General features: G+C 35.0%; 5 protein-coding genes across 5 annotated transcripts; 4 read left to right on the top strand and 1 right to left on the bottom strand.

Moving 5' to 3' along the window:
- Nucleotides 1–3587: 3587 nt before the first annotated feature.
- LOC105973153 (putative WRKY transcription factor 15) lies at nt 3588–4927 on the top strand. Its single transcript, XM_012998177.2, has 3 exons — nt 3588–4429; nt 4543–4668; nt 4756–4927. The coding sequence occupies exons 1-3, from the start codon at nt 3690–3692 to the stop codon at nt 4919–4921; spliced, it is 1032 nt and encodes a 343-aa protein (XP_012853631.2). The 5' UTR covers nt 3588–3689; the 3' UTR covers nt 4922–4927.
- Nucleotides 4928–9394: 4467 nt separating this feature from the next.
- LOC105973147 (uncharacterized protein At4g06744) lies at nt 9395–11256 on the top strand. The gene has a single exon (XM_012998169.2). The coding sequence runs from the start codon at nt 9538–9540 to the stop codon at nt 11035–11037; it is 1500 nt and encodes a 499-aa protein (XP_012853623.2). The 5' UTR covers nt 9395–9537; the 3' UTR covers nt 11038–11256.
- A 1079-nt stretch (nt 11257–12335) lies between these two features.
- Nucleotides 12336–15037, bottom strand: LOC105973137 (2-oxoglutarate (2OG) and Fe(II)-dependent oxygenase superfamily protein). Its single transcript, XM_012998159.2, has 12 exons — nt 14930–15037; nt 14643–14758; nt 14433–14551; nt 14275–14338; nt 14030–14097; nt 13658–13716; nt 13409–13568; nt 13261–13280; nt 13137–13183; nt 12923–13003; nt 12735–12824; nt 12336–12613 (listed from the first exon to the last, which is right to left on the bottom strand). The coding sequence occupies exons 1-12, from the start codon at nt 14961–14963 to the stop codon at nt 12485–12487; spliced, it is 987 nt and encodes a 328-aa protein (XP_012853613.2). The 5' UTR covers nt 14964–15037; the 3' UTR covers nt 12336–12484.
- A 2230-nt stretch (nt 15038–17267) lies between these two features.
- On the top strand, nt 17268–20506 carry LOC105974873 (Leucine-rich repeat protein kinase family protein). Its single transcript, XM_013000034.2, has 2 exons — nt 17268–19150; nt 19820–20506. The coding sequence occupies exons 1-2, from the start codon at nt 17647–17649 to the stop codon at nt 20368–20370; spliced, it is 2055 nt and encodes a 684-aa protein (XP_012855488.2). The 5' UTR covers nt 17268–17646; the 3' UTR covers nt 20371–20506.
- Nucleotides 20507–21874: 1368 nt separating this feature from the next.
- LOC105973126 (SUMO-conjugating enzyme SCE1) lies at nt 21875–24776 on the top strand. The gene is made up of 5 exons (XM_012998149.2): nt 21875–22264; nt 22385–22468; nt 24001–24153; nt 24239–24352; nt 24479–24776. Exons 1-5 carry the CDS (start codon nt 22196–22198, stop codon nt 24539–24541), a joined length of 483 nt encoding a protein of 160 aa, XP_012853603.1. The 5' UTR covers nt 21875–22195; the 3' UTR covers nt 24542–24776.
- The last annotated feature ends 1005 nt before the right edge of the window (nt 24777–25781 follow it).

The following is a 25781-nucleotide window of genomic DNA, read 5'->3' as shown; positions in this document are numbered from 1 at the left end:
TATTTTTAATTTTTTTTCTCTACTAATTTCTAACTATATTTTTTAACAATTATGAAAATTAAAACTAACCCGTGAAGTATCCTACCTTATTGTTACTTATGTAATTATTTATTTTTAATATTTTTTCTGTACTAATTTTTTAACTATAGTTTTGAACAATTATTAATCTCCTATTTTTGATCGATATATCTCAAATCTTAAGAGATAGAGCTAGAAATTCGATATGTTAATTCTTAATCTATTTATTTGGATTATAAATCTTAATATGTAAATTTTAAATAATCTAATGGTATATAAATTACGAATAATATTACTTTATCAGTGTACTATATTTTCTTATTATTTATTAAATTGATTAATTTTCTTTTACTATTTAAATATATTTCCGTACATCGCACGGGGAAAAATGCTAGTTATTATAGTTTAATTAAACGTTCCCTATAATTCTAAAAGAAACCCTACGTTGTTACTAAGGGTGAATTGTGTTTTGCGTCCTATAATTAACCTTAATTGGCGCTTTCCACCCTCACATTTCAAAACTGGCAAAGCCTACACTTAAATTATATTTCTCATTGCACAATACACCCTACATCAATCTGTTACGGGATTTTATCCCAAAGAATCAATATATCACGATATTTTAACTTCTGAAAATAAATATTTTAAAGCCATGTTCTAAATAATCCATTTAATTTCTATCAACTACCAATTTAAAAATAATAATAATGTCCCTCACTTCTCATTCTATTTTTATTTTTTTAATAAATATTTTTTACTTTGATGCAAAACATATAAAATAAATCATCAGTTATGTATATACAAGTAATATAATAATATTATGTAAGAAAAAAACATAAAGAACAATGAAAATTGCTTCAAATTGTAAAATATTGATATATTGATTTTTTTTTCTGGCTAAAATATTATAAGAAATTCAGGTATGGTGCATTTTGCCATGAGATGTATATGGTAAGGGTAGACTTTGCAAATTTTAAGATGTGAGGGTGCACAACGCCAAAACATGTTAATTCTGGGGTGCAAAACGCAATTTACCCTATTATTAATAAACACATGAAAATTTGAAGTTAGGCCCAAAACTATTGTTCCAGACAATATATATATATATAGCCCACTGAGATTGTAGCGTAAGATGGGCTTTAAATCTTAATAGCTTTAATACATATCCAATACTTTATAAGACAAAACATCATCGTCAAGTCAATAAAGTCAATTATAAAAAAATATAATAAATAATTAGCAATCAAAGTTTTTGGATTAGTGGGTAAAGTGTAATTAGGAATCTTGTTTTATTCCAACAATTATTCAACAGCACAATGTCGAAGCTGGGCCAGAAATTGAATTTTGACAAAGCAAAGTGAATTACGTTACTTTTGTTGACTAATGGTCGGACTTTTCCAAAGTGATTACGTGTCATGGAATTTCTTCTCATGCTAATTTGGAAAAAAGAAAATTGTAGCCCATGATATATAATGTATGATAATTGGACTTTTTTGTCAATTACTTAGTTTATTATTTTGGAAATATATATTATCTGAACCAATTATTTATTTAATAAATATGAATACATTTAATGGGACCTATATGGGTTCTTATTAGGGGTGCAAGTTGGAACGGAAATTCCGATTTCCACCGGTTCCGATCCGAAAAGTTCCGATTTTGGAACAACTTTTTTCATTCCGATTTCCGAAATTCCGATTTCCAATTTTTTCCGATTTTTTTGGATTGGAATTGGAATTATATAAAAAAAAAATTGGAATTTCCGATTTCCGATCCGATTATTTCCGAAATTAATTCCGAAAAAATTCCGATTTTTTTCCGAAAAATACATCTTTGAGTATATATATATATATATATATATATATATATATATATATATATATATATATATATATATATATATATATATATATATATATATATATTATATACTTATTTTACATTATTTCGTTGTATTTATTCTTTACGGGCCATGTCACCTAAAAAAGCCCTAGTTTATTTTATGTAAAACCCTAGTTTTACGTTTATTATTTCTTGAACAAAGCCAAAGAGTTAATTTTTGCTAGAAGTTTTATTGGATATTATGATGTGGTTTATTTTTATTTATTTTTTGAATTGAAATTTAGTAGTTATTTTGATCGACGTGGATGTTTTTATTTTTAGCAAATTATGAAATTTTCAGCGAAGTTTCGAAATTTTAATACTTATGTCATTTCCGAAAAATTTCCGAAATTCCGAAATTTCCGGGCCTTTTGGAATTGGAATGAATTTTTAGATTCCGAAAATTTTGGAATTGGAATTGGAATTGATTTTGTACTTCCGATTTTTTTTGGAAATATTCCGAAAAGGCTAATTCCGATCCGATCCTTCCGACTTTCAGCCCTAGTTCTTATAAATATATTATTTTACAAAAATATTGAATTTTGTTTACAGTAATGTCCCTAAGTTGTGATCGATCAATCAAGCGAGATTATTAATTAATCAGATTTTAAATTTGCAAAAAAATATTTGACCATACAACTGCGAATTATTAATGAGAAATTTACTGTTTTCATCTATGAAGTTTGCAATAATTTTATATTTGGTCATCCATGTTCACAAAAAAAATACATTTGGTCCCTTATGTTTAAATAATTTGACATTTTTGGTCATTTTCGTTATTTACCGTTAGTTCGTCAGATACGTTAGTGATGGACACATGTTTGATTCCTTTAACTTGAACGAGAAATTAACAAAAATGACTAAAAGTGTTGAATTTTTAAATTTTGAGGGACTAAATGTATTGTTTATAAACATTGGGATCAAATATGAAGGAAGAAGTGGGGCCCACATCTTTGACCTCATCTTCTCTGAAATTTGAAATGCCCCCAACTCTTTTAGCCCTATTGCATTTGCAGTGTTTGGTTTTACATGAGCAATACAAGTAGGGCCCCCCACCCAACACCACAAAAGGTCAAACTGATTCATAGACTTTCTTCCTTCCCCACCGCATATTAATCTTTGAAAGGACAACATAGGTAAAATTGTGACAAACCCCATCTTATATTTTAATCCCTAGAGGTAATATCAAATTACAAAACTCCCCCTCTTTTTTGCATAATTCCAATCACCCTCCATCCATCACTATGAATCTTCTTACACATTCCAATCAAAGTGTCAAATTCAATATAAATCTTCCAGATTCCGTGAAATAGTTTGTACTCGTTTTGTGCAAAAATGCAGTTTATAATTCACCAGAATCTGATATTTACGAGTCAAGTGACACATCTTTAAATTTACGATCATCTTGTTTAAAAATGTGGAACTCGAATGGGATAAAACGGCTACAAACTGGAGAATATTCCACATAATCTAGAAGATTCCATGAAATTAGTTTAGTGGGAATAATTGTAATTATGTAAACATAAGGGGTCTTTTTGTAATTTTGGAAGGTTAATTGCACCTAAAAATGAGGAGGCAGAGAGACGTTAAGATTAAAGTGACCGGTCAGTGACCTAACTGTTTACCACTTTTCTCTTTCTCTCTCCTCTTCTCCAATGGCTTCACCACCATTTTAATTTCATTATATTATATATCACCACTCTCCATCTTCCCTTACTCCTTTCTCCTTTTAATTTTTCCAAAAAAATAAATAAATTAATTAATAATAAATATAAACTCCGGCGGCGGCCATGGCCGTGGAGCTGATGATGAACTACAGAAACAGCACCTTTGTTTCACAGTCGTCGTCGGAAGAAAAAGCCGCCGCCGCAGAAGCTTCTTCTGGCCTCCAGAGTGTCGAGAAGCTCATCAGATTGTTCTCTTCTTCTTCCTCCTCCTCCCACCACCAAACCGTTGAGGCGGCGGAGACGGATTACGCGGCGGTTGCCGACGCGGCGGTGAGCAAGTTCAAGAGAGCGATCTCTCTCCTCGGACCGGCCCGAACCGGCCACGCCCGGTTCAGGAGAGCCCCTGTATCTGCTGCTGCTGCTGCAACTTCTCCGCCGGCTTCTTCTTCCTCTTCACCTAACTCCGACGAACCGGAAACTCACGGCTACTGTAATAATAACACTAAAATCTACTGCCCAACTCCAATTCAGCAAATCCCACCTCCGGATTACCATCTCAACAACAAGGAATATTCCGGCTCCAAAACAATCAGCTTCTCCTACTCGCCGGCGATTTCCCGAGTCAACTCGTTCGTTTCCTCCCTGACCGGCGCCGATTCGGAAAACAAGCTACAGCTACAGGTACATCCGTCTTCTTCGTCGGCTTTTCAGATCATCAGCAGTAGTAATAATAATAACAACTCCGCCGCAAAGCCGCCACTATCTTCTTCCTCCTCCTTCAAGAGGAAGTGCACTTCGTCGGAAAACGCCTTCTCCGGCCAGTGCAGCGGATCCTCCAGCCGCTGCCACTGTACCAAGAGAAGGTACAAATTCAATTAATTAATACTTCTTCAACCAATTATTAATATATATATATAATTATAATTATAATTAAAGTATTAATATTTAATTTAATTTAATTTAAATTAAATAAAAGGAAATTGAGACTGAAGAGAGTAATAATGGTGCCGGCGATAAGCATGAAAATGTCGGATATACCCCCGGACGATTACTCGTGGAGAAAGTACGGACAGAAGCCGATCAAAGGTTCACCACACCCTAGGTAAATTAAATATTAATTAATTATCTACATTTTTTGATTAACAACAAATTAAACAAACCCTAATTAATATTTGGGAACTCAAAACAGGGGTTATTACAAATGCAGTAGTGTGAGAGGCTGCCCGGCCCGAAAACACGTGGAGCGGGCCGTGGATAATCCGACTATGCTCATTGTTACCTATGAGGGCGACCACAATCACTCCCTCTCTGTATTACCTGATACCCCCACTACCATGATTCTAGAATCTTCCTAGTTATATTATATATATATATATATATATATATATATATATATATATATATACTAGATATAAAATACTAATTTGGTTAAGAGCATCTAATAATCTCGAAGGAGATTTTAGTTAGTTTGCGTTGATTTATGAGATGTTATTTTTATTTTTTATTTTCTTTTTTGTTAAATTATGTCTAAATCAGTGTGAATTTTGGAATTAAATTGTGTTAGTATATTTATATATATATAATATGAAATATGATATATGGCAAAAAGAAAAGGGCATGGTGGAGTAGATGAGTTGGGCTTATTTTTGTAATATTTCTTTTTTCTTTCTTGCTTTTTTGCTTTTAGATCTATGTCTCTTTGATTCCTCACTACTTAATTATTTTGGGATTTGCATACGCACAAATCTCTATAGATTTGCTATAATGTATTGATAATTATTTAAGTTCGTTGATTTTGATCCATATTATCCGTGACTTTAAACTTCTCATACTGCATTAAACGTATTTTTCGTGATATGATCTAATCAATTCATCTTCCAACTATTAACGCTCTCTTATCATATCATCAAAACTGAAAAACGACTATTCTTCAGAAATAAATGGAGTATGTTTCGAGTTTCTATAAATTTGTGAGTATATTATTCCACTAAATGTTAATTTATTTTAATAAAATAAATTTAAGAATGGGAACGAGACAACGTAAGCAAGTTTATATCATTTTCTTTTGTTTATATTAAATAAAACTTGAAAAAAAAAAAAAAAAAAAAAAGTAGGAGTGACCTATTAAAGAGGAATAAAGGAAAAGGAGATTGTCAAAATAAATGATGAAAACTTAGGACGGTTGACCAATAAAATTAAAAGTGGCAGTTGGAGAGGACGGCTTATTTAATATTTACTACTACAAAGTTAGATATACATATATATATTTATATTTGTGTATGCTATTTCAATGCAATAGTATACTATTATTAATTTTGTTGGTTTGTTTTTGGAATTTTTGGCGAATAAAATAAATATTATTTTTTTTATTTTTTTTATGTGGAGAAAGAAAATAGCAAAAGTCAAAGATATGCAGCTGGTTTGATTGATAAGTCATAGCTCACAAAGAAGACCCTACATTACTCTTTGCCAGTTATTTAATTTAATTTAATTTAATTCAATTTAATTTGTTCTGCTCAACAATTGCTGTCATAGTGTGCGAATGTTGACAAATTTGGTTGGGGACTCTTAATAAATAGACTAGTCGAACACGTAAGTATTAATTAATTCTATTTTATTGGATAATTGACCCTTTTTTTTTACTCTTAAATTCTAAATGCCATCCAAATTTTTAGTTTAGAAGATGACTGGCTAAGCTTATAAGTTATAATCTATTAATAAAAGTTTAATCTTTGAAAGTGTTTGATGATTTTTTTTTTATTTAAAAATCGATAATTTCAATAACATATCTATGTAGAAAAGGAAAACATATTCTATATTTAATAAAATAATTGTTAACATTAATCTAAAATTACAAATTTTAGAATATATATAGTTCAAGAAAAAAGAAAAAAGATAATACAAACAACGAACCCAATTTTGCAAGTAATAAAAGTTAGTTACATGTTATTTTCATCACTTTCTTACTTTTGGGCTTTGGCCCAAATTTAGAAGAAAATGTAACAAAGGGTCCAAGACTTTATCATTATAATGAACTTGGGCCGGTCTTTACTTATCATAAGAAGTGGCTTCATAGTAGAATGTGACTTAAAAAAAAAAGTTGTTAGAACTGCAAACTAAATACTTACTAATCACCTAACTTTGTGGAGTGAAGAGAATACGATGTTTAACTATTTGAAAGTTCGATTTCTATTGCCAATACTTGTTAGCTAGATCGAGTTTGTCGTACAGTCTACCAAATCCAACCGAAGATTTCACCAAGCAATTTAGATCAAGTATGACCATGCACGGAAAATCCTAAAACTCATGAAGATGAATGCATGAAATAAGAAAAATGATTACGTGCTTCAGCCTTGAAGAATGGTCTACATTCCAGCTCAACTCCACCTAAATTAGTCGATCAAATTAATACTTGAAAGTTCATTACACATGCTTCTCGGTGGGGTTTATAATGGTTAATAAGTGTGATTGTGTGTAGATTTACCGAGATACACTGTGTAGCGAAGTTCACCATATGTAATGTCTCAAAAAGCCGACAAAGGGGAATTTTTCTATGAAACTATTACCTTAACTTTGAACACTTGCCAATAAATTTGGAATCTTGGTTCCTATTTCTTTTAAGAAAATATTTCAACTTTTTTTTGTTTCCTTCTCTTTAGATTATTTTAAGTATTCTTACTTTAAATCGCACTCGCATGTATTGTATTATTAAATTGGCATTCTTTCTCTAGTCCATTTGGCAGGACTTGTTGTTTGGTAGAGAGATGAAGCGCTTGAAGGGGTATTTTATTCAGCCACTCAAAATTGAAGATAAGGGCTACTTATTTATTTATTTTAATTTTACTTTTATTTTTACTTTTATTTTTAATCATAAAAATAAAAGTGATTGATAATAAGAGAGAAATATTTTTGTCTTTTACAATTTTTCAGTGAGGCCCAATTTTTGGAAAGACGTTTCGCCCACCTATTTTAGTTCTTAGCCTCATGTGAAGAATGTAGGGTCGTACTTCAAAAGAAAAAAAAGAAAAGAAAAAAAAAAGGAGAATAATTGGCCTATTATAATAATGTAATTATTGACAAGGCATTTAAAATTGAAAAACAAAATCTCTTTTATTAGTTACAATTAAAAAAAAAATTATTTTCTTCTATGGTAAATTTCGGCAACCCTGAGTGGGGTCAAATTATAAAAAACCCCCTTATGTTTGGTTAATTACAATCATCCCTCGAATCTTCTTACACGTTCACCATTGCGGTGTGAAATTTAATGGAATCTTCTAGATTATGTGTAATATTCTCCAGTTTGTACCAATTTTATCCTATTCGAACTCCACATTTGAAACAATATGATCATAAGATGTGTCTTTTGGCTTGTAAATATCAGATTGTGGTGCACTAGAAGTTGCATTTTTGCACAAAACGAGTACAAACTAGTGTATATTCCATGGAATGTAGAAGATTATGTTGAATTTGACACCATAAGGGTTGACGTGAAAGAAGATTCATAGAAGATCCATGAAATGTAAGAAGATTATGATGTATCTGACTTTTTTCAGCAAGATGAGTACAAACTAAAAAAACATTCTACAAAATCTAGAAAATTCTGTTGAATTTGACACCTGAATGGTGAACATGTAAGAAAAGATTTATAGTTAAAGACGTAATTGTAATTACCCAAATATGAGAGGGTTTTTCGTAATTTGACCTAACCTCCGAGGTTGCACGTACTTACCCTTTCTTCTAATGTAACACCCGAACACATACTTTTTGGGTTTTGGCTAATTGGGATTAGGTAGAATTTGGGCTTCATAAACATGGATCAACTTGTAATAGTTGATTTAAATATTTGGACCATCAACTTGTTAATTCTTGTATGAAGTTATTTGTTTTTATATAAATATTTTTATCAAATTATTCGAAATTAACAATTAAAAAAATATCCTTATTAGAAAATTCAAAGCAAGAGATCACATCTGCCGACAACGAAAAAGAAAAAACTAGGTGGGAGGCCCAAGGTATAATACAAAGCATTGCCCTAAAGTTGCATTACGTAACCCAATGATGTATTTGCATATGTAATAATAATATTATATTCCATCATTTGCATAATTATTGTCGTTTAAGTGCGTTCCAAAAAAATCAAATTGGCTATTAATTTGAAATAATATTTATTATCTTTTGATTAATTGAGTTTATTAATTTGGGTTTGAATGTAATTTTTCATAGTTAAAGGACTCACTCACCGACAGGTCTAAAAAAAATAAAAAGAAGATGGAGTTGGACCTTATGCATTAAGTATTGTACAGTAATGCGTCCACATGCAATTTATGAGTCTTAATACACCTCACCAAAACCCCTGCAACTTGACACCCTAATAATATTTATTGGTTCCCAATTTTATCCCAAAATTAAATTTTAGATGACACATAATTTCTCATAATCATCATTTAATATTTCAATTTAACAACTTTATAGTCCATTTTTCAGTCAACTAGTTTACTGTAACTTTGTAGTCAATTTTTCGGTCAACAAGTTTACTAATAGTCCACCTTAAAAATTCATGCAGCTCATTAATTATGTGAATAATAGGCTATGTTTAATTCTGTTTGCAATCGGTAAATCTACACTCATGTATAACAGCTTGCAAATCATACGAGAGACGTAAATTATAATGGGCTAACCATGTGTGACAAACTTGACATAGCAGTCGTTGACAAGGATATTCAAACCTGAGTGAGTTGACACGCGCTCACTTCCTTCAACTGCTAGGTCATTCCTTGCACGACGGTTATATTGATAGATAAATTTGTAAATATTAAAATTAAAGAAATTGTAAATATTAAAATAAATAATAATATAAAGTGATGTATCTCCATTATGTTATAGTACAAATCCAAAAGTGTGGGGAAACATATAACTTTGCCCACTAGTATATAAAATTTCATCCCCACTAACAAATTTTGCCATTTTGAAAATGGCAAATTTTATTGTCTCAATATTGTTATTATTAATCTCATATTCAATAGTGTACCAAAGTAATGGCGTGGAGGGTAATATCGAAATTATAATTGGTGGAGAAGCTCCTTCTCCCTACAGCCCACCTGATTACGGAGATTGCCCTGATTGTTCTCCCCCACCGGAACTCCCTGTTTGCCCGGAACCCGTTCCACCACCACCACCGCCGCCACCAAAATGTCCTCCACCACCACCGCCACCCTCACCCCCGCCGCCTCCACCACCAAAGCGTCATCCTCCACCGCCACCCTCACCACCGCCGCCGTCACCTCCGCCTCCACCACCAAAGAAATACCCTCCGCCGCCGCCGCCGCCAACATTCCCCCCTCTCACACCGGAGCTCCTGGTGGCAGTGAAAGTAATCGAAAAATTCAGACAAACAATAACGAAAGACCCGCTGGGGGTAACGAAAACCTGGAAAGGAAGAATATGCGCCGACAAATCCGCCTACAGGGGTTTCACCTGCGACACCACCATCTCCGACGGAAAAGTCAGAGTCGCCCTGGTCAACTTCAACGGCTTCAACTTCAGCGGCAACCCACTCGCCCTCACCAACTTCATCGACGGACTCACCGACCTCATCGTCTTCCACGTCAACACCAACAACTTCGCCGGCCAAGTCCCCGCCGGAATATCCAAACTCCCCACCCTCTACGAGCTCGACCTCAGCAACAACAAACTCGCCGGAGAATTCCCCAAGCCAGTCCTCGCCGCCACAAATCTCACATTCCTCGACCTCAGGTTCAACCAACTCACCGGAAAACTCCCGCCGGCGGTGTTCACCCTCGACCTCGACGTACTCTTCCTGAACAACAACCAGTTCACCGGAAACATCCCCGAAACCCTCGGCAAAACCCCGGTCCTGTACCTCACACTAGCGAACAACAAGTTCACCGGCACCATCCCGCACTCCATCGGCGACGCCGCGAACACGCTGATCGAATCACTCCTCCTGAACAACCAGCTCTCCGGCTGCCTCCCGTACGAGATCGGGAAGCTGAAAAAGTCAACGCTCTTCGACGCCAGCGCGAACCGGCTGACCGGCCCGATACCCCATTCGTTCGGGTGCATGGAGAAGCTGAGGTATCTGAACGTGTCGTACAACCATCTCTCCGGCGAGGTGCCGGAGAGTCTGTGCCGGCTGAGGGATCTGGATGAGCTCACGCTGAACCACAATTACTTCACGCAGGTGGGGCCCGCGTGCCGGAAGCTGATAAAGAGCGGGAAATTGGATATCCGAGTCAACTGCGTTCTCGATCTACCGTCGCAGAGGAGTGCGGCGGAGTGTGAAGCTTTCTTTTTGAAGCAGCAGTATTGCCCGAATCGAGAGTCGATGAATATCGTGCCGTGTAAAATTGACTACTCCGATGAGCCGGTGTCGGAGCCGGGTTTGGGCCGGAAACTGGGGGCGGCGCCGCGCACTTACGCTGCTCTGCAGAGGCCGGGGGTCCCTGGCTAGCTGGTGGTGGGTGGTGCAATTAATTATTAATAATAATAATAATAATCAATTACTGTCATATATAAATGTAATATATATAATTTTCAGGGAATTATTTGAATAATTGTTTGAAGTCTCATTTAATTAGAGCAAAGCTGGTTGTATAGAATCAATACGGGACCGGGCAGTTGTACAATTGAACTGAAGATTAATCAACAATCATTTCGTTTCATGTAATAATTAGCGCGGGAACATCTATTTTTTTTATTTTTTTATTATAATAATAATAATTATTATTATTACTATAATAATTATTATTATTATTATTATTATTATTATTATTATTATTATTATTATTATTATTATTATTATTATTTATTAAGAATGATATGCTAATTACATATTTGTCGTTTAGAAATGTGTGCGTCATCAATAATGATTGATCTACATCTAATTTTGGGTTTAAGCCGACCCTACAAAAGCTCGATCTCAAATACGATTTTTTTTAGCTTGAGCTCATTCTTTTTTATTAATGAGCTTGCAAACTTTTTCTTTATTATTTTTTTAATTTTTAATATAATTAATATAACATAAATAATAATTAAAAAAAATTAAATTATAGGTCATTCTTTTATTGTAAATATTTTTATTATAATTTATAATAAAAAATTCTAATAGTTCTTATATAAAAAAATTGGGCAAAATAGTTCAGGCTCAAACTCGACAACCTCGGCTCGCTTGAGATCGAACTCAAGCCAAATCAATTGTAAGATATTATTGGATTAATACAAATAGCGAGATGGGCCCACAAAAGTCCACTGTAGAACAATAACCACAAACACTATATACCCCACCCCGCACAATAATAATTGCCATGTTGAAGCCCATTACTTCAGAATAATGTGCTTTAAATTCACAGCTCTTATTACATTACATGCAATAAAAGGACACTAAATTGACCCGACCAATACAACTTGACCTACCCATAAAAAAGAAAATACAAATAAAAAAAACTCGTATTATATAAATTAGAAAATGACCCCCTATAACATCAAATAAAAAACGCCGAGACCCATACGAGTTAAACGTTGTTCTATACTCGCAGATTATGCGAATATTATAGTACATTCATTACACACGAGCATCTCTGATGTTCGACGATTAAAATTTAACTATGCATTTGGGGACACATATACACAAAGTTTTTAATAATTGATTGTTTGAAGCAATTGTTTGATTTCGAAAAGGATTATGAAAAGCTAACTGAGAATTGAATACAAGTGTATTTTTTAGTGGATAAGAAATTTAAAAAAAAAAGGAAAGGAAAAGAAAATAAATATAGGAGTTACTGAAAATTTACATTCCGAAAAGTCAGGATATATAATCATATAAAGTTATAATAAACCACTTTGCAAATGCACAATTTATTGAAGTGAAGAAAAGGAAATCACCATTATTAATTATGAAATTAAATTACGAAATTGGTCAACACTTTACTGACCAAATGCTTTCCGTAAACAGCTCTTTCGAACTTCTTTGTTCCACCACTCTTCTCCACACATTTATCCAGTGGTTCTATAGCAGCATCAAAGTTTGGCTGATCACGCGACAAGAAAAAAAAAATCGAATATAATGAAAATATATTATAAATTTGATTATATGTCATAATAAAAAAAAAAAAAAAAAAAGAGCAGGTGTAATCGAGAGTAATATATTACCTCATAAAAGTAGGCAACGCAAACACGATATTTCGAAGAGTTGTTTATGACCCGATGCAGAGTCGACTCGTATAGACCGTTCGTTAAAATCTGCAATTCTCCAAATATACATAATATGTATTTTGATTTGATTGAATATAATGTAAGAAATTGCCGGAAAAACGATTAGCAAAAACTACTGAACATACCTTTAGCATGTCACCGATATTGCAAACAAATGTACCAGGAACGGGTACTGCTGATATCCATTCACCGTTACTGTTTCTCACCTTCATTTAATTTATATAAAAAAAATTAAACAATTCGGTGACGAATAACTAATTAATGCCCCCAATGAATTATATTCGACCAATAGAACTTATCTAATAAACAAAGTAAACAAGAATAAGGAAGATCAAATACCTGCAGTGCGGTTATATCATCATCTTGATTAACTAAGGTCAATAAACCTGCAAAACAATAGTAAAAGATCATATATGAATTTACAAAATCGACAAATAGATATTTAATGACCAAAAAACGGTACCATAGTCGGTGTGGGCTCCACTGGATATTTAGTAAAGCGATAGAGACGACCATGTAGAAAAGCACATAAAATAAATTACAAATCAGAAATTGTGAAAATAAGAGTGAAAAACAAATTAAAAAATAAAAAAAAAAAAATGCAGACAGACCATCCGACATCGTTTTCCGGGTTAGGCATTTCATGGCATAAAACAGGATATCCGATCACACGAAGCACCCAAAATGGATCTCCGGCTCTATTTCCTTCGAATGCGTCTATGGGTCCACCCAGTGCTAATGCTATCCCTCTCATGATCTTTCTAGAAAGTTCTATAATCATGTAATATATTGCATAGTTATACATCATAGATCGATACAGCGCAGATTTTAACAAGCGTCAAAATTTATCAGAAAAACACCTGTGCAACGATCAACGTAGTCCTCCATTAGATATTTAAAATTTGGAGGTTCGCTCGGCCTACAAATAGAGGAAAAAAATTATAAAAAAAATCAGTAAGCACACAGAAAATAAACTTCATTTCACGTCAATGAATCCTGTTATTATTACATCGAACAGGCAAATTAGAAGCTCGCCTGCTTTAAAATATGCATACTAATACGTGAGTGTTGGAATTTTGCCGTGAAAAAGTATACATCATTGACATACTGAAACCATCTTTCATCAAATATTTAAATTAAAAAATAAATGAAATCGCTTGTTTGGCACGCTGAAATAATATGGCATTGATACCGAAGATTCTCAATTGGCAAGATCATGTTGAAGAGCGTACCATACGTTACAGCCTTCCATAGCTTTACCGAGATCTCCATACATTCCGGGGTTTACTTCTTTGTAGCACTGTTTTGCATAAATAGTAATTAAAAAATCATACAAGAACAAACACAACACAGTCATACATTTTAAATCCGTTAAATCATTCTGAATTTACTCGATACCACCAACTGAAAAACAATCAACCAGCATTGAAAAAAAATCACCGTTAATTAATTACGATGTAATGGAATCTCGACCTACATCAATAGCTTCGTGCATGTCGGGCACGCCTTTAGTAATGTTCTCACCGACTCGTTGATAACCTCTGAGATTCAACGGCATTCGCAATGAGAAATGGTATATAACTTATAAGAAACTCAGCATTTATTCAATTTTACTAAATTGCGCGAAGTGCAAACCTGTATCCAGATGCGGAAGAGAGCTTGATTTTGAGCTTCTCCTCGTACGGCGAATCGAAAAAACGGCGAGATATTGTTCTAATTTCTTTAACAAGGGAATCGGGGATACCGTGGCCCTTCTGCAGATCAAATTGATTCATTATTCATAACGAGTATGAATAAACAATAATAAAAAATAATTAATAATAATAATAAAAATGAATAAATTACCACATAAAAGAAGCCAGCTTCTCTGCAAGCCTGATCCAATTGACGAACTACTTCGGCAACGCCTTTATCCTGTGTCGAAATTGGATTATCGCACTTTTCCACTAATTCACTGATATCTGTTTAAAATTTGATGAGGAAACGGAAAAACAATATTTAATAAGGGTTTTAAGCAGTGTGTATCTTCACCGTAGTGGAAACTCTTCAATTTGTTTTTGAATTTCGAAACAAAAAGGGGAAATTGAAAGAAATAGTAAGCAATTGCGATGGAAGAAAGGTTGGGGAATTACCGATTAAAGGGATGGATTTGAAGTCGGTAGCCATGGCTGTTCAGTTGTGAGCTCACTCTACTGGTTGACCACCGCTGTATCTGGCGAAAGATGCCGGAAATGATTCCATATATATTTATTTTATATATAAATATAAATGGGAAAACTACAGTTTTCACCCCTCAAGTGTGCATCAATTTCATATTTAACCCCTCATGTTCATAAGAAACACGTTAAGTCTTTCATTTTTCAAAAAATCAACATTTTTAGTCCTTCTCGTCAGCTGTTCGTGAGTACTAACGAAATCAAGCGTGTGTGCCGATGACTGTCTTAACTGACGAACGCGTGCGCCGATGACTGTCTTAACTGATGATGAACTAACGATAAAATGTTAAATTATTGAATCACGAGGGATTAAATGTTTTCTTTATGAATATGAAAATCAAATGTGAAATCGATGCAAATTTGAGGAGTGAAAAATATAATTTTGCCAAATATGAATACTATAAAATAAATTAATGTTGATCAATTAAGATGGTGATTGAGCTGTGAGCCCATTTAATAAACCAACACTTCGGTCCGAGTAATAAAACATTTGATTTGTGAGATAAATTTGTCACACAGTCCCAGTAAAATAAAATTGAAAAGGCCCAAATGATATAATGAAAAAAATCATGACAAAAAGAAAGTTTTCTTTTTTAATTTCATTTTTTTTAATAAAACTTTAAAATAAAAGAAAAATACTGAAATTAAAAGTGTGAAATTTGTCAAAGGGATAAGACCCATTTTTCCAAAAGTAGTTTTCAGAAATAGTCTTTAACCGAAATAAAGGCAGCAACTTTACTCACATTTCCAATTGCTTAATTCCAAAGTGATGCAATAAATTTATAAAAGTAGAATAAGAATTACTACTTCTTGCCTTTTTTCTCCCTTATATAAAAGATTAAGAACACCATTTTGATTAATTATAACTATAAGCGTCTTCGACGCCGTACATAGTTGACTTTGACTTACAAGCTGCTTCGATGTCTGTTATTATTGGTTTTGTGCCTATTTATATTGTCCTTAGAAAGATGGACAAATGTAACACTTATCTTATACTCATACATGAGTTTTCTTCTTTCAATTAATCTCGAATTTTTGTGAATGATTGAGTCTTCGAATGAGAAAATTAGGATTTATTGAGTGTGAGAGTGCTCCTTTTGACTGGTTGGTGTGCATGCGTTGGGTGAGTTAACTCGGTATGAGTATTGGAGTAGATCGAGGTTTTCTTAGTTTTGTGTGATTGTGGCTTGATGCTGGTTTCCGATTGAAGTCGCCACCTATTTGGATTTCTGGACCGAACACCGTATAATAGAGGACAACCACTTCAATTGCCTTCACTAAGAAGTTTTCCTTCATTTGTCATCTCCCAATGAATAATCACAATAATAATTAATATATTCAAATTATATGCCTATGCCTATAGGGGAATCTAATGTTTGAGCTGAGTGAATTTCACAGGAAGTCTTTTTTGGTTATGTTTTACTAATTCTACTTTAGTCCTTTCTCTTCATTTCAAAGTTCAAAATTGGGCATTACTAAATTAAAATGTTTTATTGGTACTAAAAAAAAATAGTGAAATTGGGAAAAAGAAAAGAATGTAGGGACTGAAATCAGCTACACCACAGACTTCACATGTCTGAATTCTGATTCCACCAGCCAATCAAATTGGCCAATTAGTAATTGAAATTTGAATTAAATACAGAAACTATAGTATTTAGAGTATAGACCCCTATAAAGAAAAAAATTGAGTCAAAATCCAGTAATGAGGGGAAACGAAAACGACCACCTTTGATTTTTGTTTACTACTTTTATCCATTTTTTCAATTTTTCATCATGGCAAAATAATAAATAAAGGGTAAATTACAACCAACCCCTGAGGTATGGTTAAATTACCAATAAACCCATTATGTTTGTGTAATTACAATCATCCCTTTAACTATAAATCTTCTTACACGTCCACTCATGCGGTGTCAAATTTAGTGTAATCGTGTAGATTATATAGAATATTCTCAAGTTTGTACCCGTTTAATCCCATTCGAACTCCACATATTTAAGCAAGATGATCGATCATAAGATGTGTCTCTTGGCTTGTAAATATCAGATTATGGTGCATCATAAATTGCATTTTTGCGCAAAACGAGTACAAACTAGAGAATATTTCACGGAATCTAGAGGATTATTATGAATTTGACACCATAAGGGTGTACGTGTAAGAAGATCCATAGTTGAAAGGGATATATGTAATTATCCAAATATGAGTTGTTTTTTTCGTAATTTAACTATACCTCAGGGGAGTGGTTGTAATTTCTCAAATAAACAAAAATGGAATATCGAACCAATTAATTTGAATCCAAACCCAAAATTGGTTTTGTTAAATCTGATTATAATCCGATTTAGAACATGAGAAAATCAGATTTTGTGAAGACCGCACGTTTACCCAAACAAAAACCCACTACATATGTTTTTATTTTTTGTTGTTAATTTCCCACTTTCACGTGACCATTTTGACCCACTACTGTTACTCACTTATTCTCTGTCTCCGCCAGCTGCTCCGCAATTTCCCACTATAATTTCTCTCCGCCCTCCACCACCACCCGCCGCCGTGCCGGAGCACCAAATCAATGCCTTACCACCAACCAGCCAGCCGCACATTCTTCAAATCAAACCCACTTCTTTAGAATCAATACTCCACCATGTTAAATAAACACTTCTACCTTCTCTTCGCGGTACTACTCATTCTCAGATTCCCGGCCGCCACCATTTCCGCCGGCGGCGGCGGCGCCGGCCCAACATCTCTCCCAAACGACGCCGTTGCGCTGCTCGCTTTTAAATCGAAGGCGGACTTGGACAACAAGCTCCACTACACGACGAACGAGCGCTTCGACCACTGCACGTGGCAGGGCGTGAAATGCGCGCAGGGCCGCGTCGTGCGGTACGTGGTCCAGAGCTCCGGCCTCCGCGGCGCCGTCGCCCCGGCCAGCCTCAGCCGCCTCGACCAGCTCCGTGTACTCAGTCTCAGAAACAACTCCCTCTTCGGCCCACTCCCCGATTTCTCCGCTCTGGTCAACCTCAAAACCCTCTTCTTTGACCACAACTACTTCTCCGGCGAATTCCCCCTCTCCCTACTGCTCCTCCACCGTCTCCTCGTTCTCGATTTGTCCCACAACAACTTCACCGGTTTGCTGCCGGAAAATCTAACCGTTCTGGACCGGTTGGGTTCCCTCCGCCTCGACTCGAACCGGTTCAACGGTCCGATTCCTCAGCTGAACCAGACAACCTTGGAAGCCTTCGACGTGTCGGAGAATAACCTCACCGGTCCGATCCCGGTCACCCCAACTCTCAAAAAGTTCAAGATTTCTTCATTTCTGCACAACCCTAATCTCTGCGGAGAGATTATCCACAAGCCCTGCCACGGTTCTCCTTTCTTCAACTCCGGCGGCGGCGACGGCGGCGCCGCCGCCCCATCACCGCCGACGCCGCTCCTGCAGAACGCGCAGTCACAGCAGGGACTAAGCGATACTTCCGGCTTATCCAACAAACCCCACCGTAAAAACGTGGGTTTGATTCTAGGTTCGATAACCGGTGCTCTGATTCTAGCGGCGGCGGTTCTCAGCTTATTCGCACTGATCAGAAAAAGAAGAGAGGAAAGAGATGAAAGAGATGAACAGATTGAAGCAAAACTAGAAACCAATCTTATTACAGACGAACCCATTAACACAAACACAAACAAAGCTACAATGGACACAACATTAACAACAACAGGAACCACAACAACCCTCTTCTCACTCCAATCCGAAAACCAAGATTCCGATTTTAAAATCTCCGAGTCGAAGAAATCAAAATCCCCTCTACAGAAAAGACTGATGAAAAGTGGGAATTTAGTCTTTTGCTCCGGGGAGGAAGAGCTGTACACATTGGAGCAGCTGATGAGGGCATCGGCCGAGCTTCTCGGTAGGGGCACGATCGGTACGACGTACAAAGCGGTAATGGCGAATCAGTTAATCGTGACTGTAAAAAGATTGGACGCGTGCAAAACCGCCGTTACAAGCGGCGAGGAATTCGAGCAGCATATGGAGAGTGTTGGCGTGCTCAGGCATCCCAATTTAGTCCCTGTTAGAGCTTATTTTCAGGCCAAACAAGAAAGGTTGATCGTTCTTGATTACCAGCCCAATGGCAGCCTCTTCAATCTTATCCACGGTAAACTAATTTCCTTAATCTCGATTTCTCTACTGTTTGTTTTTAAGTTAATCCCATATTAACCAGTGCTGTAGTAAATGGGCTCCCACTTTCCTTTATTGCTACCGACAATTGTTGTGCTGAAATTAAAGTCAGATATATAACATGGGTGTTTTGCTCTTGTGGGGTTTGCTTCTGGTTTCTGATATAATGTCCACATAAAGATTCAATTTTTACACCATTCTTGATTTTTTTTACATAACTAGAGTTATCACTAATCTTGAATCACTAATTAATCCTTAAACCTTGCTGAAATTAAAGTCAGATATATATAACATGGTGGGTTTGCTTCTGATTTCTGATATAATGTCCAAATAAAGATTCAATTTTTCCGCCATTCTTGATTTTTTTTTAAATAACTATAGTTATCACCATCTTGATTTTTGCATGACTATAGTTATCACTAATATTGAATCACTCATTAATCCTGTAATCCTGTAACCTTGGCTGAAAATTAAATTCAGATGTATATAACATGGTGGGTTTGCTTCTAATTCAGATGTGTATAACATAAAGATCCAATTTTTCTAACCATTCTTGATTTATTTTTTACATAATTCTATAGTTATCGCTAATCTTGAACCACTAATCAATTCTTAACTAAACCTCTGCAAAAAAAACTAAATTAAGGTTCAAGATCCACTCGGGCGAAGCCACTCCACTGGACTTCATGTCTGAAAATCGCGGAAGACGTAGCTCAAGGCCTAGCCTACATCCACCAAGCGTCGAAAACCGTACACGGAAACCTAAAATCCTCGAACGTGCTGCTCGGTTCCGATTTCGAAGCATGCATAACCGACTATTGCCTCGCCATGCTGGCAATCGACACGTCATCAGAAGACGACCCCGATAACGCGAGCCACTACAGAGCACCCGAAATACGAAAGTCTGCTAAGAGAGCCACCGCGAAGTCCGACGTGTACGCTTTTGGGGTTCTTGTTTTGGAGCTGCTGACAGGCAAGCCGCCACGTCAGCACCCTTGCCTGGCCCCGCCGGACATGCCGGACTGGGTGCGGGCGATGAGGGATGACGACAGCGAGGATGACATGAGGCTGAGGATGCTGGTTGAGGTGGCGAGTTTCTGTAGCTTGAGTTCGCCGGAGCAAAGGCCGACGATGTGGCAGGTTTTGAAGATGATTACTAATATTAAGGAGTTTATGGAGGATGATAGTCCTTCTTGATATGGTTAAAAGAGTAGTCTTGATCACAGGATTAAATTCTTTTTAGTTTTGGTTTTTGGGATGTGATTGTGCTTAAGGTTTATATTTGAATATGGCTTTTTTATATGGTGCTCCAAGTTTTTGAGCATTTTGATTATGTTCTGCATTAGTGTTCTTTTGGTTCTTTGAATTAGATTAAACTGCAGTTGACTTAATTATGACTTAATTATAGTGGTTGGGTAAATTACAACCACCTCCCTGAAGTAGAGTGTAACCACATCAAAATCCCTTCGTTTTGAGAAATTACATTTAATCTCCTGCAATTTGTAAATTTATTACATCTACCCCTGAACAAAAGAATGTCAATGTAGGAAATCTACAAACTTTTGGGGGGCGTGTAATCATGGAAAATTTAGGGTTTTTTTCGTAAGTAGACCTTAGTTTAAGCTGATGTTGTAATTTACTCTTTTAGTTATGATACACATGCAATATAGAATCGATCCAAAAACAGCTCCAACATTTATCAGTATAGAGGGTCATATGCATCAAGTTCAAACTACAGGAGGTTGATACTTTTTAAACTTAATTTTAATTTTTGTTCATAAAATTTTGGGTAAATTACGGTAACCCTTAAGATAATGTCAAATTGCGAAATCTACCCTCATATTTAGGTAATTACAATCACTCATCAATTATGAATCTTCTTGCACGTCCACCCTTGTGCTTTCATATTTAATGTAATCTTCTAAATTGTGCTGAATATTCTTCAGTTTGTACCCGTTTTACCACATTCGAACTCCACATTTAAAAAAAAGATGATCATAAGATGTGTCTTTGACTTGCAAATATCAGATTGTGGTGCATCACAAACTGCATTTTTGCATAAAATGGGTACAAACTAGAGATCATTACACGAAATCTAGAAATTATATTTAATTTGACACAATATAAACAAATGTATAAGAAGATTTATAGTTGATGGGTGATTGTAATTACCAAAACATTTAGGCAATGTTTGGTATTGTTTTTATTTTGTTTCCATTGTTTCATCAAAACAAAATTATATTTATTACACTTCTCAAATAATTTTCACAAAACAATCTAAAACGTTTCTCTCTCCTTCAGACATGATGTGACTGCTACAATAAAATGATTTGACTGCTACACTAAAAAAGTCTTCACTAAAAAACAAATAAATATCACTTCATTGTTCAATTTTTTTCTTCTAAAATACCTTTTTCTAACACTTTTAAACATAATGTGACTGCTACAGTGTATTTTGTCTCCTTATAAAATATAAACAAACATTACTTTCAGTCTCACATTCTTCCCACAAAACATATTTCCTCAAAATGAAATTAAAATAAGATCCAAAACGATTCCAAACATCGACTTGAGATTTTTTTCTTTTTTCGTAATTTGATATTTCCTAAAACTTTTGTATAGGTTGAACAACCCACGCGCGTTCCACGTGAGGGCACCCACCACAAACCACATATAATGGCGTGGTTTTCACGCTAGAATTAGGAAATAGAAGATATCGCAATTGAACTTTGACTTTTTTGTTTCTTTCCCTCTACAAAGTAAAAAATGGCCACTAGAAAAAGAAAAGATTCAAAATAATCTCCTACCTTGAGATTATTTTTATTATTATCACTTCATTAAATACCAGCCGTCGATCTTCCATCACCAGCCGTCGGATAATAAAAAAGAGAAAAATTGTACCCCACCCCCCTCTCTCTCTCTCTCTCTTTAAAACCCAAAATCGAAACCTTCAAAAGGGGGGTTGCTGCTCATCTTATAGAGAGAGAGAAAGATAGAGAGAGAGAGAAATTCTAGGTTAAAAATGTCTGGAGGAATTGCGCGCGGACGACTTGCGGAGGAACGAAAAGCCTGGCGGAAGAACCATCCCCATGTTCGATCACGTTTCCTTACCAATTTCAATTTTTTTTTTAATTTTTATTTTGTTGTGGTTTAATTTTTGCTTTTGTTTCGGTTATTTTGAGTTAATTTATGTTTGGGCTTTTCTGTGTAGGGTTTTGTGGCTAAACCAGAAACCCTACCTGATGGTACAGTGAATTTGATGGTGTGGCACTGCACCATCCCTGGCAAAACCAATGTAAGTATTTCTCAATCCTCCTTTGAACCTTGTTTTTTTGTTGCTCTGTAAATTACTTGTTTTAATCGTGGGAAATAATTTTGTGTTGGTCTAGAACATTCCTCAGATTTTATTTTATTATTATTTTTTTTTATTGTTTTTGAATTTGATCTGATAGATATATGTAGCTTAATTATTAGCAATTTTCTTGGAATATGTTTCACTGATTGATTAAGTGACAGTTGGGTAGACTCCAAGTAGATGCTTGTTTGTAATTATCACTGTTGTTAGTTTGGGTTTGCTTTTTGCTCGTATGATGTATTTGTTGTATAATACTCAATCCAATTTGAAGTAAGCGTTTTGTTCACGTTGTGGTGTCGGACTGTTAGATATTGGTTATACTCGATCTTACATTTTCTTGTTAGTTAGACTAGTTGTAGACTTGTGGGGTGTTGTATGTAAGTAATTACTTGGTTGTATCGAGTAAGTTGGATAAACAAGTTTCTAGTTCGAATATAGACAATGAATTGCATGTGTGGTCTTTATTTACTTTCTTAAGCAGTCGTCTTGTTGGCTTTTATATTTATGCGACATAATCTGCTGCAATTACCAGTGTGGTTTTAGGTAACCTTGATATTTGATTAATGGGCGTTTGAAAACTTTCGTTATAGTCGGAATTCTTCCGAATAACTTTTTGTCTTTCTTTGGCAATGCAAACTCTCTCACTAGAGTTCTTGCCAAGAACCGGAAGCTAGATTTTTTCTGGTATGAATTGCATTGGGGATTGACGCAACTTCTCTCGTTTCTTGTAACTAGTTCAAAGTTAGTAGGTTGACCGAAATGGTATTCAGCCCTCCACCTCAGTGTTACTTCACCACTATATTGAGGGTGCATTTGGATGGAGGGATTTGGGGGAGGGATTTCAAACCCATAATAACAAATCCCTCGAACTTGTTTGGATTGAGGGATTTGGAGATGGATTTCAAATCCCCACCCCTCATTTTTAGTTGATTTTGGAGCAATAATGATGGATTTCAAATGACTCCAAAATTGGAGTCATTTCAAATCCATTCTCCAAATCAAATCCCTCCCCAAATCCCTCTATCCAAATGGACCCTGAGAGAAATAAAATTGTCATCACTGAATTGCTTTGTTATACTGCCTATGTATTAGTCTATTTGTTTAATTGTGTATGAATGTAATGTATCATGATACGAGATCACAAGTGCATGAAAAAAAATGCCTATTTAACGCCCAATATATCGGTTCTAGCATGATATTTATTTTTTTATATTTTTCTAATTTTTTATATATCTGATCTATTTATTTTTATTTGTATAAACGCGAAAGCGTTTGTTTGTTGAGAAAAATCTTCAAGTTATATCAGTTCGGGTGTTTGTTTGCGTAATTGTCCACTGCCTGTCGTTTACAGGATATCAGTCTGACTTTTTTTTCCTTCCTCTTTTCTACTTTTCTTGTGACATTTATTACAAATAATGGCGGGCAATCTTTACTTATGTTTGATTTCTGAACGGCGTTGCAAATAAATGCAGACTGATTGGGAAGGTGGTTGTTACCCACTGAGTATGCAATTCAGTGAAGACTATCCAAGCAAACCTCCAAAGTGTAAATTCCCACAGGGCTTTTTCCACCCGAATGTTTACCCATCTGGAACTGTTTGTCTCTCGATCCTCAACGAAGATAGCGTAAGTCCCATTCATTTTACTGCTTATTCGTAATTTATATATTTATTTATTTATATATTCGTCTCTTTTTTTTTTTTTAATTTAGGGGTGGCGCCCAGCAATTACAGTGAAGCAGATTTTGGTGGGCATTCAAGATTTGTTGGATCAGCCAAATCCTTCCGATCCAGCACAAACTGAGGGATACCATCTTTTTATCCAGGTATATATATAAATAAATAAATAAAAAAGCGGGCCCCATCAGATTCTTGATATGGTGGGTAGAAATTTACTGTCAAAAGCGTTACATGGTAACTGCGTTATCTACGTGTTTATGAAATGAATGCAGGATTCGGTTGAATACAAAAAGAGAGTACGGAGCCAAGCCAAGCAGTATCCGCCTCTTGTCTAAAAGTAGGCGAAGTTTGTTATGTTATGGAGATTTCATTATTTTAGTTTTATGGGTCCCAAGTAATATTCTCTATTTGAACACTAAAGGCTCTGTTGTTAATACCCAAACCCATAGTGAGGATTTGCAAGTCGATGTTTTCTTTGTTAGTGTGTGCTCTGCGTGTTTCGTGTTGGATCCTTTTAAGTTGTAATATGACGTTTTCGCTAACTTTATGCTCGTTGATCTTGTTTGCACACATCTAAGGACATAGATGAATTTCTTCTGTTTTTTTTTTTTATTAGTTTGGACAACCTTTTAAATATGCAGTGACACTTATTATGGTAAATGCTGGAATTATCTGCTTTTAAATGTATAAATATTGTTTGCTTTTACAGGGAATGCATTTGCATAAACCATGTGAACCTAACCTAAGATTGAGACAAAGTTCTACTTCTTTTTTATCCTTTGTCCCTTTATTATAGGCGAAAATTGGAGAGGAATTTTTGAATTATTCGGATTTTGATTTTATTTTTCTCTTAACTTTTAAAAATATATGTATAATTTTTTTTTCATCTCAATTTTTAAATTTGATTTTCAATATCTTTTGGGATCCTCGAAAGTCAACGTTGTCGATTTCCTTTTCTTTCTTCTATTTTTTTGAAAATTTATCAGAGCCTTGTTTGGTTGGGTAGATTAACGATGGTGAAATAAATAATTGGATTTTATTCGTTATTTGGTATTCCAAATAACTTGTCCAACTTCTAGGCATATTTTTTTATTTGAAAGTCTAATAATAAATATTATCTTTGTAATCTTATCATGACAACCAAACGAGAATAAGATCAAAGTGTAATGGTTTTACTATTGTAATGTGGTTTTTATTTTGCGGTAGAAGAAACGATACCATCACTGTGGAGTTGAAAGCAAAATTTGTCTCTTGTTACTCTCCATACTCAGCCATTCATACTCATATCACAACATTTGTTGTACCACATCGCTACTGATAACGACACGTGTCTTTGTCAACATCTCTCTCTCTCTATTACATAATATATATATATATACAATCCTATGATTATTAAATAGTATATATATGCCTCGAATTCGTCAAATGTTGGAAGAGAAAGAGAGGACTGTGAAAATTTAACTAATGCGGCCATTCTTGTTTTCTTCACCCACTCTTTGACTTTTTCTTTCATCTTTCTATATATAATCAACTCGCCGGCGATTTCAACCTACTACTTTTCTTTTCGACTTTACA

Source organism: Erythranthe guttata, chromosome 8, assembly GCF_056151865.1.
Source record: "Erythranthe guttata isolate IM_541 chromosome 8, IM_541, whole genome shotgun sequence".
NCBI classification, from domain to species: domain Eukaryota; kingdom Viridiplantae; phylum Streptophyta; class Magnoliopsida; order Lamiales; family Phrymaceae; genus Erythranthe; species Erythranthe guttata.
This window is presented reverse-complemented; position numbering and strand designations above follow the sequence as displayed.

Coding starts and splice junctions, on each gene's coding strand:
- LOC105974873 (XM_013000034.2), top strand. CDS start 17,647: ATGTTAAATAAACACTTCTACCTTCTCTTCGCGGTACTACTCATTCTC. Junction 19,151..19,819: donor CCTCTTCAATCTTATCCACG/GTAAACTAATTT, acceptor AACTAAATTAAG/GTTCAAGATCCACTCGGGCG.
- LOC105973137 (XM_012998159.2), bottom strand. CDS start 14,963: ATGGCTACCGACTTCAAATCCATCCCTTTAATCG. Junction 13,281..13,408: donor CCGGAAAACGATGTCGGATG/GTCTGTCTGCAT, acceptor CTAAATATCCAG/TGGAGCCCACACCGACTATG. Junction 12,825..12,922: donor ATATCGGTGACATGCTAAAG/GTATGTTCAGTA, acceptor GGAGAATTGCAG/ATTTTAACGAACGGTCTATA.
- LOC105973153 (XM_012998177.2), top strand. CDS start 3,690: ATGGCCGTGGAGCTGATGATGAACTACAGAAACAGCACCTTTGTTTCA. Junction 4,430..4,542: donor TGCCACTGTACCAAGAGAAG/GTACAAATTCAA, acceptor ATTAAATAAAAG/GAAATTGAGACTGAAGAGAG. Junction 4,669..4,755: donor AAAGGTTCACCACACCCTAG/GTAAATTAAATA, acceptor AACTCAAAACAG/GGGTTATTACAAATGCAGTA.
- LOC105973147 (XM_012998169.2), top strand. CDS start 9,538: ATGGCAAATTTTATTGTCTCAATATTGTTATTATTAATCTCATATTCA.
- LOC105973126 (XM_012998149.2), top strand. CDS start 22,196: ATGTCTGGAGGAATTGCGCGCGGACGACTTGCGGAGGAACGAAAAGCC. Junction 22,265..22,384: donor GGCGGAAGAACCATCCCCAT/GTTCGATCACGT, acceptor TTTTCTGTGTAG/GGTTTTGTGGCTAAACCAGA. Junction 22,469..24,000: donor CCATCCCTGGCAAAACCAAT/GTAAGTATTTCT, acceptor AAATAAATGCAG/ACTGATTGGGAAGGTGGTTG.